Below are 16,305 nucleotides of genomic sequence, written 5' to 3'. Positions count from 1 at the left end.
AAAATCTGCTTAAGTTGAAACTGGTTGTCAGTGATAAGAGAAACAGGGATACTAGGGGTGAAGCAAGCACTAATTCTGAAGACAAATCTTATATCCTATTTCTTCTTTTAGTGTTCATATACAATTCTAATAAAAAATTAAGTAAAAATGTTCCCATTACTATAATTAGGCAAAGCAACAGGTATTTCTGATGGTAAATTAACTCTTATTCATACCCTCAGTTATGAGATACAGCATTTTACATAAAAGAATAGTTTCTATTTTTCCGTCACAGTTGGCATCAACTATTCAAAATATGCTAACTAAACTTTTCTTCCCAGGTTCTCATTCCTGGTATTTTTCCATTGGTTTACTGACATACATGGAATAGATTTCTGTATTTATTATATAGAAGTCATTAAGAAGTGATTATTTATGACTGAGGAAAGTCACTTGTTCACAGCCAGACTTAATTTGAAGTATTTAAATATTACTGTTTAGTGTTCTACTTTTGAAAACAACAAACTTAGTTTTAGCCAAGTATACATATTAACCTGTAATTTCTAAGAATCCATTATAATAAACAATATTTCTAGATTTAAAGAAGTATATATCAATAGTTCTTTAGTAACTGAATCTGTCATCAATTACAAGAAATGTATTAAAGGATAGTTTTTATATTGATGACTGGTACATGATTATAAAGATAAAAGTCTTATTAAGAAAAATAAGAGTTCTCTTTATTGTAAAGAATTGATTCTTTATTACAACTGGTTTTCAGTTAGTCACTGATGAGAAAGTGAATAACAAATATATTTAGTGTTTCAGTGAAATTACAAAATAATGTCGAAAATCTTTATGAATTTTTATGTATAAAGTAATTTATAATATAATATTAAAACGGCCACTGAGAGAAAAATTTTTACTTTATGAAAACTATCACTTAGAAGTTTTCAAATAAGGAACTTCCAGGGCTGGGGATGTGGCTCAAGCGGTAGTGTGCTCGCCTGGCATGCCTGAGGCCTGGAGTTCGATCCTCAGCACCACATACAAACAAAGATGTTGTGTCCACTGAAAACTAAAATAAATAAATAAATCTCTCTCTCTCTCTCTAAAAAAATAAATAAAAATAAAAGGCACTTATTTGATTCATTAAAAAAAAAAAAAGGAACTTCCAAAACTTTCGTAACACTAAGGTAAATAACTTTTTTTCTTATACAATTTGGTTTTAAATAATTAAGTTGCCCAAGTCCAAAAATAATATTCTATTCTTTTGGAGAAATTTTATGGAATAACAGAATATCTTGCTGAATTAAGATCGGGCTGGCTAGCTAACACAAAATGTTTCCATGTAAACGTATCACCTACCTGAAGTTTTTCACATGGTCTTCCACTCCGGAAAGTCGAATTGAATGCTGAAGTGCATTCAGATAAGTCAGGGCCTGTGTGGATGATCCCCAGTTTACATCTATAGGAAAACAATATTCATGTAACATAATGCCAATGATTATGTCTCAACAACCAATTTGAGACTCACACTGAAACATACTTTCATATTTTAAAAAGGCAATTGCTAAAATAAATTACTATACTTGACTTTAATATAGCATGACACTACTACTATAAGCATTTTAACTAGAACTGCATTTAAAGTATAATTTAGAAAAGACAGATGATAATACTGTAGATACATTGTATACACAACTCAAACAGCCTTTTAAGAATAAAGAAATCAATTTAGAGTCAGGGACAGTGATGCTCGCTCAATGGCTTGGGAGGGGAGGCTGAGGCAGGAGGATCGTGAGTTCAAAGCCAACCTCAGTAATAGCAAGGGGTAAGCAACTCAGTGAGACCCTGTCTCTAAATAAAATACAAAATAGGACTGGGGATGTGGCTCAGTAGTCAAATGCCCGTGTTCAATCCCTAGTACCAAACCAAACCAAACCAAACCAAACAAAAAAAACAATTTAGAATAACTGTTTATATAGCTAAAGGTCTAAACTTTCCAAATTTTTCTTGCTAGATTTTTCTTCTATATTCTGGAGTAATTCCAATATATCCTAGACATCATCATCTTGTGCGTATATACATAACCATTACCAATATGGAAAACATGATCATTAAAGTATTTCCCCGTTAAAATATATTTGTCCATTTTTCCTTGCCACATAGTAACCTACTGGGAAAGACAGCATGTCATCCAGTGTTTTGTGAATTCTGTCCTACTTCCTATAGCTGTAAGATCAATACAGGAAATACATGTGCTTAATAGGCCAGAAGCTACCCAAACCTGATTCTTTCAAAGAGTAATTTTAGCATATATAGAGTGCCACAGAATGTTAATGATATTAATTTATTATTTTTCTATAAATAGGATTAAAAATTTATAAGAATAAAACTGCACAGAAATAGTCTAAGGTAATTATTCATTAAAACTCCATATGTATGTGCCTGCCTATATCCCAGATACTTTGGAGTCAGAGGTAGAAGGATTGCAAGTTCAAGGACTACATGAGCAACTTAGACCCTGTCTCAAAAAACAAAAAGGGCTAGGGGAGTAGCTTGGTAGAGCAGCCTTGATTTCAATTCCTGGTTCAAACAAAAACCTATACTAAAACAAAAACAAAAATCTCAAAACAGAACAAAACAAAAATTCCATGTATTTAAAAAATTACAACAAAAAACTATGTGTACTTAGAAATAAAGTATTTTAGTTTTTACTTGAAATACTTTCCAAATATACAAATACTAAATAGAAAAGGTTACTAACCTGGTTTTTTGTAGGTAACATAAATATATAGTCCAAGGACTATCACATATGTTAGCAATGCAGCCCACCAGTTAATGACAAACATCACTATACAACAAAGAATTGCTCCAAGAAGTGATATCCACATGTTGTAGTATTTGAATGCAGGACGCCATCCTAATGATAAATAGATAAATAAGTCATTTGAATTCCTCATCTACTTATATAATGGCACATATGTATGTCTACACAAAATGACTGTAGCTGCTGCACTGAGAGCACTTTAAAGTGCCAGGAATTCAGGAGATATCTAATGAGAAATAGTATCTGTAGTATTTTATATATTCATTTTATTAGAAAGAAACTAATAGTATACCAAGCAAAGTAACATTGCTAATAATTTAATAATTCAATATTTAGAACTAATACTACAAATGGGCCAAGCTCTATGTTAACACATTTTTATTAAGGAGACTTAGATCCTCAGAAGGAACAACATTTTTGTTCTATCAGTTCTACCCATGATTTCATGTCACAGTTTATAAAAGTTCCATATACTTTTTCAGTTAATAAGGCCACCTTATGTTAGAATTCCACCAGACTCGAAAACATCTAGAGGGATGAGGATGAAGCTCAGTGGTAGAGTGCATGCTTGACATGTGTGAGGACTTAGGTTCAATCCCCAGTATTAAGAAAACCATTTTTTTTTTTTTGTAAAAGGTTAACTACATCATAACAATGTTCTTAGAACTGAAACAGAATCAACTAAACAGTACAAAAAGACTTGAAAAAATAGATAATTCACAATATATTTTAAATGCTTTGAAAATAATAAATAGAATATTATCAAGGGCTGGGGTTGTAGCTCAGTGGTAGAGTACTTATCTAGCATGTGTGAGGCACTGGGTTCAGTCCTCAGCACCATATAAAAATAAATAAATAAAGTAAAGGTATTGTGTCCAAATACAACCCCCCAAAATTTTTTTAAAAAAGGAATATTACGGGGCTGGGGATGTGGCTCAAGTGGTAGCGCGCTCGCCTGGCATGCGTGCGGCCCAGGTTCGATTCTCAGCACCACATACAAAGATGTTGTGCCCGCCGATAACTAAAAAATAAATATTAAAATTTTCCCTCTCTCTTTAAAAAAAAAAAAGGAATATTACCAGTAAACTTCATGATAAAGAGATCTTTGAAACCTTAACTTGATTTAACTATAAATCACAATTGATTATTAATAAGCCAATTCCACACATGCCAACTTTATAACTATGTTTAACTTTTGATTTCTCTGAAATCAAAGACATTAATATATTTATAAAACATTTTTCAAAAACATAATTATCACCTGGAGATTTGGCAAGTGATGCATGGAATACTGAAAAATTGATCAATGCATATGATGCAAGGAAGAAGTTAGAGATAATTGGAGCAATAACATTCAATTCAGCTGTAAAAGAAACAGAATAACAGACATTTTTAAATTCTTTAATATCATGAAATATTTCAACATTTAGATAATAGCATAATGAACACCTCTATAGTCACTATCTAGATTTAATAGTATTTTTGCCATAAATGTAAAATAAACTTTACTTTCAGGAATTATATGTACACAGTTGAAACCCTCTTTATATCTCACTATTCCAAACTTGGCATATTCCTTCCAATCATATACATATGATAAAACCAATTCCACACATGCCAACTTTAAAACTATTTTTAAGTTTTGATTTCTCTGAAATCAAAGACAAATATATTTATAAACATTTTTCAAAAACGTAATTATCACTTGGAGATTTTGCAAGTAATGTGTGGAATAATAAAAAATTGATCAATACATGGAATACTGAAAAATTGATCAATATATATATATTATCAGACATATATAATATAGTTTTACTTTGCATATATAGTCTTGCATTATAAAGTACTATTTGGGGTATTTTAAAAGAATTTTACATAAATAATAAACTGTATCTATCATTCTTCAATCTGATCTTTTAGGAACCACATCCCCAGTCATATATTTTATTGCTTCTGTGAAAATCTAGGAGCTCCTTGTAGCCCCAGTGAGGACTTTTTAGAGAAGGTAATAAATTCAGGAGTAATCTACTGAACAATAATATCTGTAGTACTTTATACATTATTTCATTTGATTAGAAAGAAATTAATAGAATGTACCAAGCAAAGTGATACTTTATTAATAATTTAATAATTCAATGTTAAGAGCTAATTCTACATACAAATGGGCCAAGCTCTATATTAACACATCATTTATATAACTAACCAATTAAAATGAATCCAAGTGCAATTAAAAATGTTAAGATGTAACCACGAAGAGGTTCATTATTTTTTCCATAACCTTTAGCAAACATCTGGAAAGCTGGGTAGATGTTGTCCTTACAAAGAGCCTGATTAAAAAGAAGCAAACATTAAAATATATCAAAATTAGATAACAATTTGCTTACAGTTTCAATAGGTTAATCAGGAAAGGAACCCAAGTTTCTAATCCCAATCCTCTTTCTCTATTTTCTCATGATGCTTTACCTACAAATTTTGAAAGTGATTAAGACATTTCAAATATTGGAATGGTAACTAGTTTAGACTACCTCTTAAGTTTTCTCTGTTTTACCCCCATTCCCATGTTGAAATTCTTCTATTTTATGAATAAATAATCAGACAAGCAAGTGTAAAAATAAAAATATAATAAAACAGAAGTTTTCCAACTTGATAAGGATGGCATAGGTGTAACAACTTTAAGAAAACCAAGACTAAATTCTAAACAGATAAAAATCCTCATAAAATTTAACCACTTTTCTTAAAATATCATTGAACTCTGTTTTAAGAAATATATTCTATATCTTTACTGTACTTACTGGTTATATTATAATATTAAGAACAAGGCTGTAAAATCAACAGTTAATTTTCATACATTCATAATAAAAAGTATTTATTTCCTATTCCATGTTTAATGTCCATCAAAGGAAAATAATATTCATCATATTTATCATTATAACCTTAGCAGTTAACTATCTGTGGCACATATTAAGCATTCAAATATTTGTAAAATAAATAATTTACATTGGTGTTGTCAACTCTATAATGTTTTTTTCCCCAATATGTTTGTAGTCTCAGGGATTGAACAGGCTTTGTATGTGGTAGGCAAGTGCTCTACCATTGAGCCACTCCCCAAAGCCCTTTCCTTATACCACTGATTTATGGTTTAGATTACACTCCTAATTCTTGGTAAAGATTGTGAAAATTTATGCTACGTTTGTCAAAAAGCAAATCCATCATCATTTCTAAAAGAACAATTCAAAGACTACTATACCTTGATAGTGAATAAATGCACAAAATGTATAAACATGTGCATCTTATACATAAAATGTATACCATAATATGTGCACATGTATGTATCATATACTTCAGGTTGACAGATGCAAATAATTTAAAAATATTAACAATCCCAAACTAAAAATTTTATCTTAGCTCCCTCTTCAATAAAGCTTGCAATATGAAAATACTTACCTGAAATATTTTGGGAGCACTTACAAGAGATGCTAATGCTGAAGAAAGAGTGGCGGAAAAGATACCTGCAGAAATTAATGGTGCAAATCCTGACACCATGCTCATTACCTTAAATAAAAATGACCAGAAAAAAAAGAAAAAAGAAAAAGAAGTCTTAAAAATAATATGAAAAAGAATATGTAGTCACAATTTTATTACTCTAATAAATGAGACAATTCTGGGTATAATTTGATGATAGTAAACAATAACATTGTGCAATAATAATTTGCATTACAAATTTCTGAATTGGATTTACCACTAATCCTAAAATGTTTTCCTAAATTTTGTAAAATTTCAAATACACATAATGACACAAAGAAGTTTATAATGAATCACCAATTATCCAGCACCAGGTTACAATCAATGTTCAATACAAAGTCAGTCTTTGAATTATTTTACAAAAAAATCCCAGATATTTAGTGCATACATGTTTCAGTGTTCATCTCTAACAAGTAAAGATTTTTGAAAACTGCAATGACAATATCATTGTCCTGGATTAAAAAAATTAATCTCTTAACAATACCATATCTGGTCAGCATTCACATTTCCTCGATCATCCCTTTTTTCTTGACCTTTTAAAAGTTTATTCAAATCAGGATCCAAAAGGATTACATTTATTTGATTGATGTATCTCAGGTCTTTTTCAATCTACAGGTTCACACTCCGTTTTCATTTTATTTATTTGTTTTTATGCCATATCTCCTCTAGAAAGCCTACACCCTGGAGTTTGCTACCTACATTTCCATTAAGTTTAACCTGTGTTTGTCATCTCTATATTTTCAGTAAACTGGTTGTTAGATGTAGACAGTTATGCTGAGGTATAAGAACTTCCATCAGAAAGATAATTTCTTTTTGTGATGTTAAGATAGTATTGTGGTTATTATTTTAAAAAAAAATAAGTCCTTAAGAGTTAAACATGGAAATATTCCAGCTGAACAGATATGATATAAAGTCTTCAGTTTGCTCCCAAATAAACTGACTGGGATGTGGATTTAAAAATAAACAAAAACTAGGCATGCATTAATAACTTTTGGAGCTGGGCAATGTGTACATTAGGTTCATTATATTGCTTTCTCTGTGTTCAAATATTTCCTAGTGAATACCTTTTTAAATTTCTTAAACAATGACAAAAAGGATTAATCCTTTAGATCATGAGAAGACAACCAGATAAATCCAACATGAGGAATACAATGCAAAGCATCTTTGCCAGACTGTTCAAAATGTAATGTCATAAAGGTTAAGACAGGCTAAGAACTACCATAGACTAAGTAACATAACCAAATGTTGGAAAAAAATAAATGATATTACTGGGACAAGTGAAATAAGAGTATATCATCAATGTTAAATTTCTTAAGTGGGAAAAAAGTACTGTGCTTGCACAGAATGCCTTAATTTCAAGATTATTATGTTGTGATATCTATAATTTATGCTCATAATTGAGAAGAAAAAATACAGACACATAAAACATTTAGCAAAATATAAACAACTAGTAAATATAACTGAAAGACTGCTGTTTAAGTATTCAAGGTAGATTCAAGCATTGTTAGCCTGATCCATTCATTATAAAAATTTCCCAGCAGTGAATGGTGATCATCACTTAGATACATTACTTCATTAGTGGAGATCTACCTTTTGTTTACATGGACTAAGAATATGACAACTGAGGCCAAGGACATTAAGGAAAGCAGGTAATCAAGTTAAAGTTGTTTATGACTACCATAAACTTGACTATAATACTTTAAGAGATGTAAATTTGGCTATGAGCAGTTTCTGGTCATGAGGCATAACCCTGATTTCAGGTGTATATGAACCATCTTGTTTTACTTAAAATGTATTTCCCTGTATCTTCTAATAGACTTAAATATGAAGAATTCTTAACATTTCAAGACACAGTTAGTACTGACTTCTCTGAGAAGCCTGGTGAGGAAAAAAATCTTGAAAAGATGATTTTCTGTTTTGTCCTCTAATAACAATTTAGCAGTTTCATATATGCCATCTATTTTGCATAAGTACTATTTATCATAATAATTATTAAAGCTAGATTAGATAGCATTGTCAACTCTACCTTTAGGAGAGCCCTAACTTCAACTATATATACAAGATTCCACACATCTGTAATGATCTCAGTGCTAAATTAAGTGCGAATAGAGGACATAAATAATGGGAAAAAAAGAACAGAGAATATGACACATACAATGCGGCTGGACTAAAGCAAAACTGATACTACCAATATATCATAATAACCTTCCAGCTTTCAATGTGAAAGAAATTACATTTTCCCAGCTTTAAATTGAGGTAAATAATGTTCTGTGCTTAGTTACCATCTAGAAATATTATACTATACAGCCAGCTAGGTTTCTGGTTTTCCAGTTAAATATTTACCCAATCCCCTCTGCATTGCCCAAAATTTAATGTTGAAATATGAGTAGCAAGTATAATGATGTTGAAAGTAAATAATGTTATTATCAGTGTTGCCCACAATATATAATAGAATCAAAATGAAAAACAAGATTTTTTTTGGTCTCTAATAGAAGAAAAAAAGACAAAAAGCATTTAATGTGGAATGTAAAAAGAAAATGAATGACATAAATTGGTTGTGTGTATTGACGCACGGCAAGTCAACTGAGGTACTGAACAAAGGAACGGAGTGCGGTAAACCCTTGTGCATGCACATGTATACACACTCATACCATAACTGGAATTGACTAAACAAAAGGAAGTGGGACTTAGAAGATAAAGGGCTTTAACTGACAGAACAAAGAAGCTTACATACTGTTACTAGGCAATGGTAAGTAAAAGTTTTAGAGGATGTTAAAAAATGAAAATAGAATAAGAAACATAAGACTACATATAAAATTAATAATTGAAGACAAACATTCCAATTTACTCCCTAGAGTACAAAAAGGCAATTACATGTAAAACAGTACTATAAAGTGTGGCCTATATATATACTATGATGGAGACTCCAATTAACATACTCCTTTGTTATATTCTTCCACCACCTTCATTCTCTAAAAGACAAGTGATCTATATTTTCACAGGATTTTTCCCCCACCATGTATCATTTTGCAAGGTACTTTAAAAAAAAAAAGATTATGGGGCTGGGTTTATGGTTCAGTGGTAGAACACTCGAGTAGCATGCCTGAGGTACTGGGTTCAATCCTCAGTACATAAAAATAAGATAAAGATATTGTGTTCTTATACAACTAAAAAAATATATATTTTTTAAAAATTACTTAAATTAAAAAGCTTGGGCTGGGGATGTAGTTTAGTGGCAGAGCACTTGCCTAGCATGGGCAGGTCCCTGAGTTCAATCTCCACCACAACAAAAATAAAATAACATATTAAAAAAATTAAAAAGCTTTACTTACACCACACTCCTCATTTCTTGAATGAGTCCATACTAGATTTGATAAAGACAACACACTTTTTTATTTTAAGGCAACAATGCACAAATCTGACTGGCATTCTCACTGGGCAAAGACTAGCATCTGTGCCTTTCATACACAAGATCAATGTCAGAACTGGCTTGAATCATTAGTTGGACATGAATACTTTCTTTCATTCCTACAATTTTGCCTAGTCTTGTGACTAGAAAACACAAACTATTACATAATTGGGTCCAATATTTATAACTACTGAAAGAGCAGTTAATTGCTTGAAACCATACAGTAAAATTTGCATATTCTACATAATACAGAGTTCTACATATATTCAGATTCTCAATTATTCTATTATTATATTTACATAATACTGGAAAAAAACTAGTGGACTGGATGGTACTGTTGGAAGGATAGACACAAAACTCAGTGGAACAGAATATGGAGAATCCAGAAACAGACTGCCCAAATATGACTATATGTGAGATGCTTCAGATGCTTGTTTTCTTATAAACTACATATAGACACACACTATAAATTATACTCTATTATAAAAGTGTTATCCTCAAGGTCTTTTTCCTCACGAAGAGCCTAGATTTTTCACCTTTTCATATTTTTCTCTATGTCCAGTTAGTAATTTGGAGTATATAAGGTAACAACGTCCCTACCTTGTAATTTATAGCTATATTATGAATAGTCAGATTTAACAGCAGTCTGTCTGCATAATATAACTTCAATACTTACCTGAAAGTTGTTCATTAGTCCATAGGAACAAGAATTGATTTCACAAGATGAAAAGTCAAAGTTTAATTTGCACGCTGCAGAAGTACAGTTTGTCAGTTCTGTTACAATGGTGTCATTAATGTTTCCAGTGGCATCCCGAACAACACAGGAACCTGAAGTACCAGCGACAAGAGAATAAAATAGTTAAAATCTATATGATTTTGGAATTACATCTACTCATAAAGAAATCAAAGTACTGACAAGATATATAGTATACACTGAATTTACAGTTAAGATAGCTTTACTTTGAACAAATTTGGAAAGTATCATGGTCTTCAGTGTACAAGTAATGAAACTGAACCTATTAAAAATAGTATTTACACACAAATACTTAAAAATTGTATAAATGGAGTTGTGAAAATGGTACATTAGTAAAATTATCTCATGGCCTATTTGGTTAAGATGTCTTTAAGTAAATATAAATAGACCAAATAGAAAAAAAATGTTTTCCTAAATTCCAAATATTTCACTTTTGAAGCATGATCAAAGGTGAGACCAATAATATCAATCTTCTGTGAGAGAAAAAATTTTGAATATTATTGAATGAAAATTTTATTTAAACCTTTGTCTCAAATATGACTGCCCTGAGCTGGGTGTAGTGGCACACACCTATAATCCCAGTGGCACAGGAAACTGAGGCAGGAAGATGCAAGTTCAAAACCAGCCTCAGCCATGTAGTGAGACCCTAAGCAACTTAATGAGACCCTAACTCAAAATAAAATATAAAAAGGGCTGGGGATGTAGCTCAGTGGGTAAGTACTCCTTGGTTCAATCAATCCCTGGTACAAGAAAACAACAACAACAAATCAAATATGATTAACCTTACAATAAGAAAATATATGTCATCTGAAGTTTGCTTTAAAACAACACATGAGACAGAGTGATAAAACAAGATTAACCATGTCCTAATAAGTTTTGCTAACTTTCTTGAAGTTGGTTGGTTGTTATACTGGACTTATTAGAGAATGCTGTCTACTTTTTTGTAAAATTGAGAACTTCCATAATAAAATATTTTAAAAGTTACCTTGAAACACTTATTTGAATACCACATAATATATAGTTAATGGTAATCATCATTCCTTAGACTAGTATTTATACTTTCTGAAGCATTTTATCAAGTATCATCATACATGAGATAAAAATTATAGGCATTTAGTAAGGACTAAACAGAAAACTAAGTTTGAGATGGAGAATATTTTAATGACTAAAAAGACTACATACTTCTTTATCCTTCAATTTCTTCTTCTACCTTTTGAACAAATTTGCAAACATGTTTCCCTAATGGTCCCTCTGAAACCACCAGGGGATGGGGAGAGTACAGAGCCCTGTGATATGTGTCAGCCCTATGGCAGCTATGTTTTCATGTGCTTCATGTACCAAAATTCTAAATCTGCAATTTTGGGGGTGAAAAAGGTTCTATTGCCTTAAACCAGTTATATAGTCAGTGATACAGAAGCTGTCTTTACTGGTCCAGCTACTGAACATCAGGGAAAAGGAACTACCCTTGTTCCAAGGGCTAATATACACAGTATGAAATAAATACAAGTGCTAGCAGTTTTAGGGGGTCAGATAAAAATAGAAAATATTCATCTGTAACAAATAAAATTATTTAAAAAGTTGAAACATAATCAATTAAATCATTCTTTAAAGCTAAATTTTATTAAGCTAGCTTACATATAATGTATAAGCATGCTGGGAACTTAAAGGAAAACACAAAGCTTGCTAAACCTCTGTGTGTGTGTGTATATATATACATATGTCTTTCTATATATGAATATATGACTTCATTTTTTTTCAAAATTAATGAGATTTATTTATGGATTATTAATGATAAATGAAATCTAAAAATCCTTAAATGCCAATTCAGCTTATCATGATAATGACTATTAGCATTTCTAACTTTTGTTTAGAGAAATTTCAAAGTTACACTGATGTAAATAACAAAGTTTACAAATATACTTCTGTTATTATGTGACAATAAATCAGTAATATGTGGCAAAGCTGAAATATGATGAAACCTTCATATCATAAAATCAGTGAGTTTTGGAGTTTGTGTTGTTTTTATTCCCCATGATGCTGGGGATCGAACCCAAGATCTTATCCAAGCGAAACATGTACTATACCACTGAGCCACACCAAGCCTGAGTATAAATGACACCACTAGTTTTCTTAGAACTGCTTTAAAATTATAATAGGCAACTATGTCTTTTTATGGAAATACTTTTGAACTAGAAGTTAGAAAATATTATGAGAATATTTATACTGTGTATTATGAAACTTAAGACACATAAAAATTGGAAGGCTATTTACCTACAGACACTGCAATTCCTATGTAAACCACCGTAGTAATTAAAATGGCTAAGAGTGTTCCTTTGGGAATGGCTGACTGAGGATCCTGGAAGACAATAATAATTTTTTTAAAAATCTATCTTTTAAAATACATATACCACTTTTTAAAACCATATGACATTATATTTTAAAGTACTTACTGCAAGGTCACCTGAGATGTTTGCTCCAGCTAGAATACCAGTTGCAGCAGGAAAGAAGATGGCAAATACAGAAAAGAAAGTCTCTTCATCTCGGAAATCTGGTCCAAAGTTTTCATTAAATATTTCAGCTATAGAGAACATTTATTCGGAAAATAAATGATAGCAGATTAGTCCATAATAATTTTATGGTCAGAAGTAATTGGAGCATATGATCCCCAACTTTTCTTCAAGAAATTGGCAAATTTATGTATATTTCCTAATTCAAGTATTAGTATTCCTTTGTTCTTGTATGAGGGCATGTATAGTCAAAATGGTGATCTGACTTGGGTCATGTCCTACTTTTTTGTATCCCTTACCAATAATTTAAGAGCCTCTGACTTGCTGTCACTAGTCAAAATATAAAATCAAAGTGTGAACAACCCCTCCTTCTTAGAGGTCAAAGAAACACAAAACTAGGTAAGGAAACAAACTTCATACTAATCTGGAATCAGTCCCACTGCCCCTTACTTCTAACTTATGTTACCATCTGTGTGGGTTTGGGTCCATAGCTTTATCTGTTTTATAGTGGTGACCCATGCCAGATAATTTTAGCTAAGGTACCGTAAGTAAAGATTCTTTTCATTTCAATAATAATGATAGTTTCAGCTAGTCCTACTTTTTCTATTCTGAAAGGCATACACTGACACTAAAATAACCATTTACTTGTCGTTTTCATTATTTGAGTATCATGTGCCAGATCCTCTAAAGTTATTTAACACCTCAAAATGTTTATAGATATAATATGAATAAGCTATATGCAGTGTGTGCATTCATGAAACTTTATAAAGTCTTGAAGAGGAGGGACTACAAAATAAGAAACAGGTCATTATAGATGGCAATAAATATACTGATGGAAACGGGGGTGCTATGATAAAGAATAAAACAGAGAACCTAATTCAGCTTAAATACAGAAGTCTAAAGGACATAACCAAGAAGATAATATTTAAACTGACAGTTTACTGAAGAATCAGCAGCAATGTGATCAATCATCAGGGAGAGGAGTATAGCTGAAATGAGAATCAACAAGTATAAACCCTAAGGGTTTTAGATATTCTGAGGAACTACAAGGTAAAGTTCTTATAGTAAAGGGAAAGATGAAATGAGATTGAAAACATCAGTAGGGATCAGATTATGCAAAATTTTATAAAAGTTTAAATTTTACCTTAAATAAAATGGAAAATCAGGGTAAGGCTAGAAGCACCCAAATGGCATAAGGTAGATTATGTTGTATAGATGCTGTGTGTCAACAATGGACTGAAGGGGTCAACTTCTGAAGCACAGAGACCAATTAGGAGGTTGCTTCAGTGGTTCAATCTACAGGTAGAATACTGCCTAATTAGAGGAATCAGAAATTAAGGGAGGCAGGTAGAAAACAGGAAGCACTGAGTTGTTAAGTTTCTTTCACTTGCTGACATAGGAAAGTGTGAGAAGGAATAAGTAGAAAATATACTGAAAAAATATTTCAACATTTACATGTGTGAATTTTACAGGAGAGAATCAGGTATAAGTTATTTTGAGTCATGAAAATGAGTATCAGCAAAGGAAAAAGAGTGGTTGGAAGGCAAGGACCATACCCTGTGCAACTCTGCATTTAAAGGATAGGAAGAACTGGGTTCAGTGGTGCTCGCCTGTAATCCCAGTGACTAGGGAGGCTAAAACCGGAAGATTGCAAATTTGAGACCAGCCTCAGTAGGCAACTTAGTGAGACCCCATCTCAAAATAAAATATAAAAAGGGCTGCTGGGGATGTGGCTCAATGGGTAACAGTCCCTGGGTTCACTCCCTGGTATAAACAAACAAAAGGACAGGAAGAAGAGGGGTAGTAATAGGAGGAGTAATAGATACACTGCCCAATGAGTTTTTGACACAAAATACAACAAGAAAATGTTTTAAAAACAACTAAGAGAAATGCTGCTGAGGCAAAGAATAAAAAAATTGCACACTGAATTTAGCACGTGATTGTCATTTTGACAGAAGCCAAAGTTAAAATGAAATTGATTCGATTTTATAGGGACTAGGCTAAGCACAGTCTCAAAATACCGCTATACAAACCATTTATATGTTACAAAAATTTAAAAAAAAGATGACTTCACAACACAAAAACCTCCCAGATATCAACTTGACAGAGTAATCAAATACCACCAAAAATGGGAAAAACTGAAAACATGCACCCCTCCTGATGTGATGCACTGAGGAGAATGCATCATTCATCAGATGCTCTATGAATGAATAAATAACCTGAATCCACTGAAATAAGCCAGACAAACCCAAATGAAATACAAATGTCCTGCTCTTGAAAATGTCAACACTACAAAAGACAAAGGCAGGCTAAGGAGACTGAACAGTATGTGAAGAACTATTGGGCGGGGGGGGGGGAGAAAGTAAAAGGCACGGCAGCTGAATGCAACACAGAAACACATGATCCTGGAGGAAAAATAAAATTCTATAAAGATCTTTAGAGACATTTGGGAAAAAATCTGTATTAGCCCATATATGTCAAATATTATTAGTACTGTGCCAAAGTTAAATTTCCTGAATCACTCTTTTCCTTACTAGATATAAGCAGAAGTATTTAGAGGTAAGAAGCTATGATTACTGCAACTTCTCTCAAAAGAAGGCAATCATAATAATAATTTGATATATAATATACATAGTAAATTTGTTACTACATATTATATATATATAAGATAAATGTGGGAAAAAAAGATAAAAATAAAAGGTTCATCACTGAATCCAGGTAAAAAGTATAAAGAATTTATTTTACTATTTTTGCAAGTTTTCTACAGGCTTGTCTTTTTTTAAAAAAAAAAAAAAATAACAAGGAATAAGTGGGAGGTGAAGATCTGAGAAATTTATATATGAATGGTAACTAGAAAGTGAAGTCGTAACAAGGGGAATGAAAGACAACATTTTCAAAGATGAGAATTATTAGAGCAAGCTTATTATGCAGAGGCAGACATTTTGATTAAGGGAAATAAGTATGTTATGAAGAGAAGTGCCTTGGATAAAGTAAAATAAACAGGATCCAGAAAAAGAAGAGGCCCTATTCCTTGGCAAAAGGAGGACAGAAAGGAAAAGGGCAAGAGGATAACATGAATATCTCTACATCACCATTAGGAGGTCATGTGAACTCAAGAGTTCATTAGCATAAATTGTACACTGCCAAAATTATCATAGTATAATGAAGAGGAAAGCCAAAGCAGTATCAACTACCAAAAGGAAAACTCATGTGCCAAAGCATTTAGATTTATTAACCTTGAACTAATGTAAGCCCGGATGTGCTACTTGAACACAATATACACTGTTAATATGCCATATAA

At 31.8% G+C, this 16,305-nt stretch overlaps 1 protein-coding gene across 2 annotated transcripts in view; it reads right to left on the bottom strand.

Annotated features, from left to right (window-relative positions):
* The window catches only part of Slc12a2 (solute carrier family 12 member 2), a 98,768-nt gene that overhangs the window by 30,953 nt on the left and 51,510 nt on the right, over nt 1-16,305 (bottom strand). For both annotated transcript variants that reach the window (XM_027949354.2, XM_027949355.2), the window contains exons 8-15: nt 12,948-13,075; nt 12,769-12,853; nt 10,420-10,571; nt 6,257-6,364; nt 5,016-5,139; nt 4,074-4,175; nt 2,750-2,905; nt 1,348-1,447 (exon numbers count right to left, since the gene is read on the bottom strand). In XM_027949354.2, the coding sequence (XP_027805155.2) occupies nt 1,348-1,447; nt 2,750-2,905; nt 4,074-4,175; nt 5,016-5,139; nt 6,257-6,364; nt 10,420-10,571; nt 12,769-12,853; nt 12,948-13,075 (955 nt within the window). The remainder of the gene's footprint in view (nt 1-1,347; nt 1,448-2,749; nt 2,906-4,073; nt 4,176-5,015; nt 5,140-6,256; nt 6,365-10,419; nt 10,572-12,768; nt 12,854-12,947; nt 13,076-16,305) is intronic.

The sequence above is a fragment of the Marmota flaviventris genome, chromosome 5, assembly GCF_047511675.1.
Source record: "Marmota flaviventris isolate mMarFla1 chromosome 5, mMarFla1.hap1, whole genome shotgun sequence".
Lineage (NCBI taxonomy): Eukaryota > Metazoa > Chordata > Mammalia > Rodentia > Sciuridae > Marmota > Marmota flaviventris.
The sequence above is the reverse complement of the archived record's forward strand: the minus strand, read 5'-3'. Positions and strand labels throughout refer to the sequence as shown.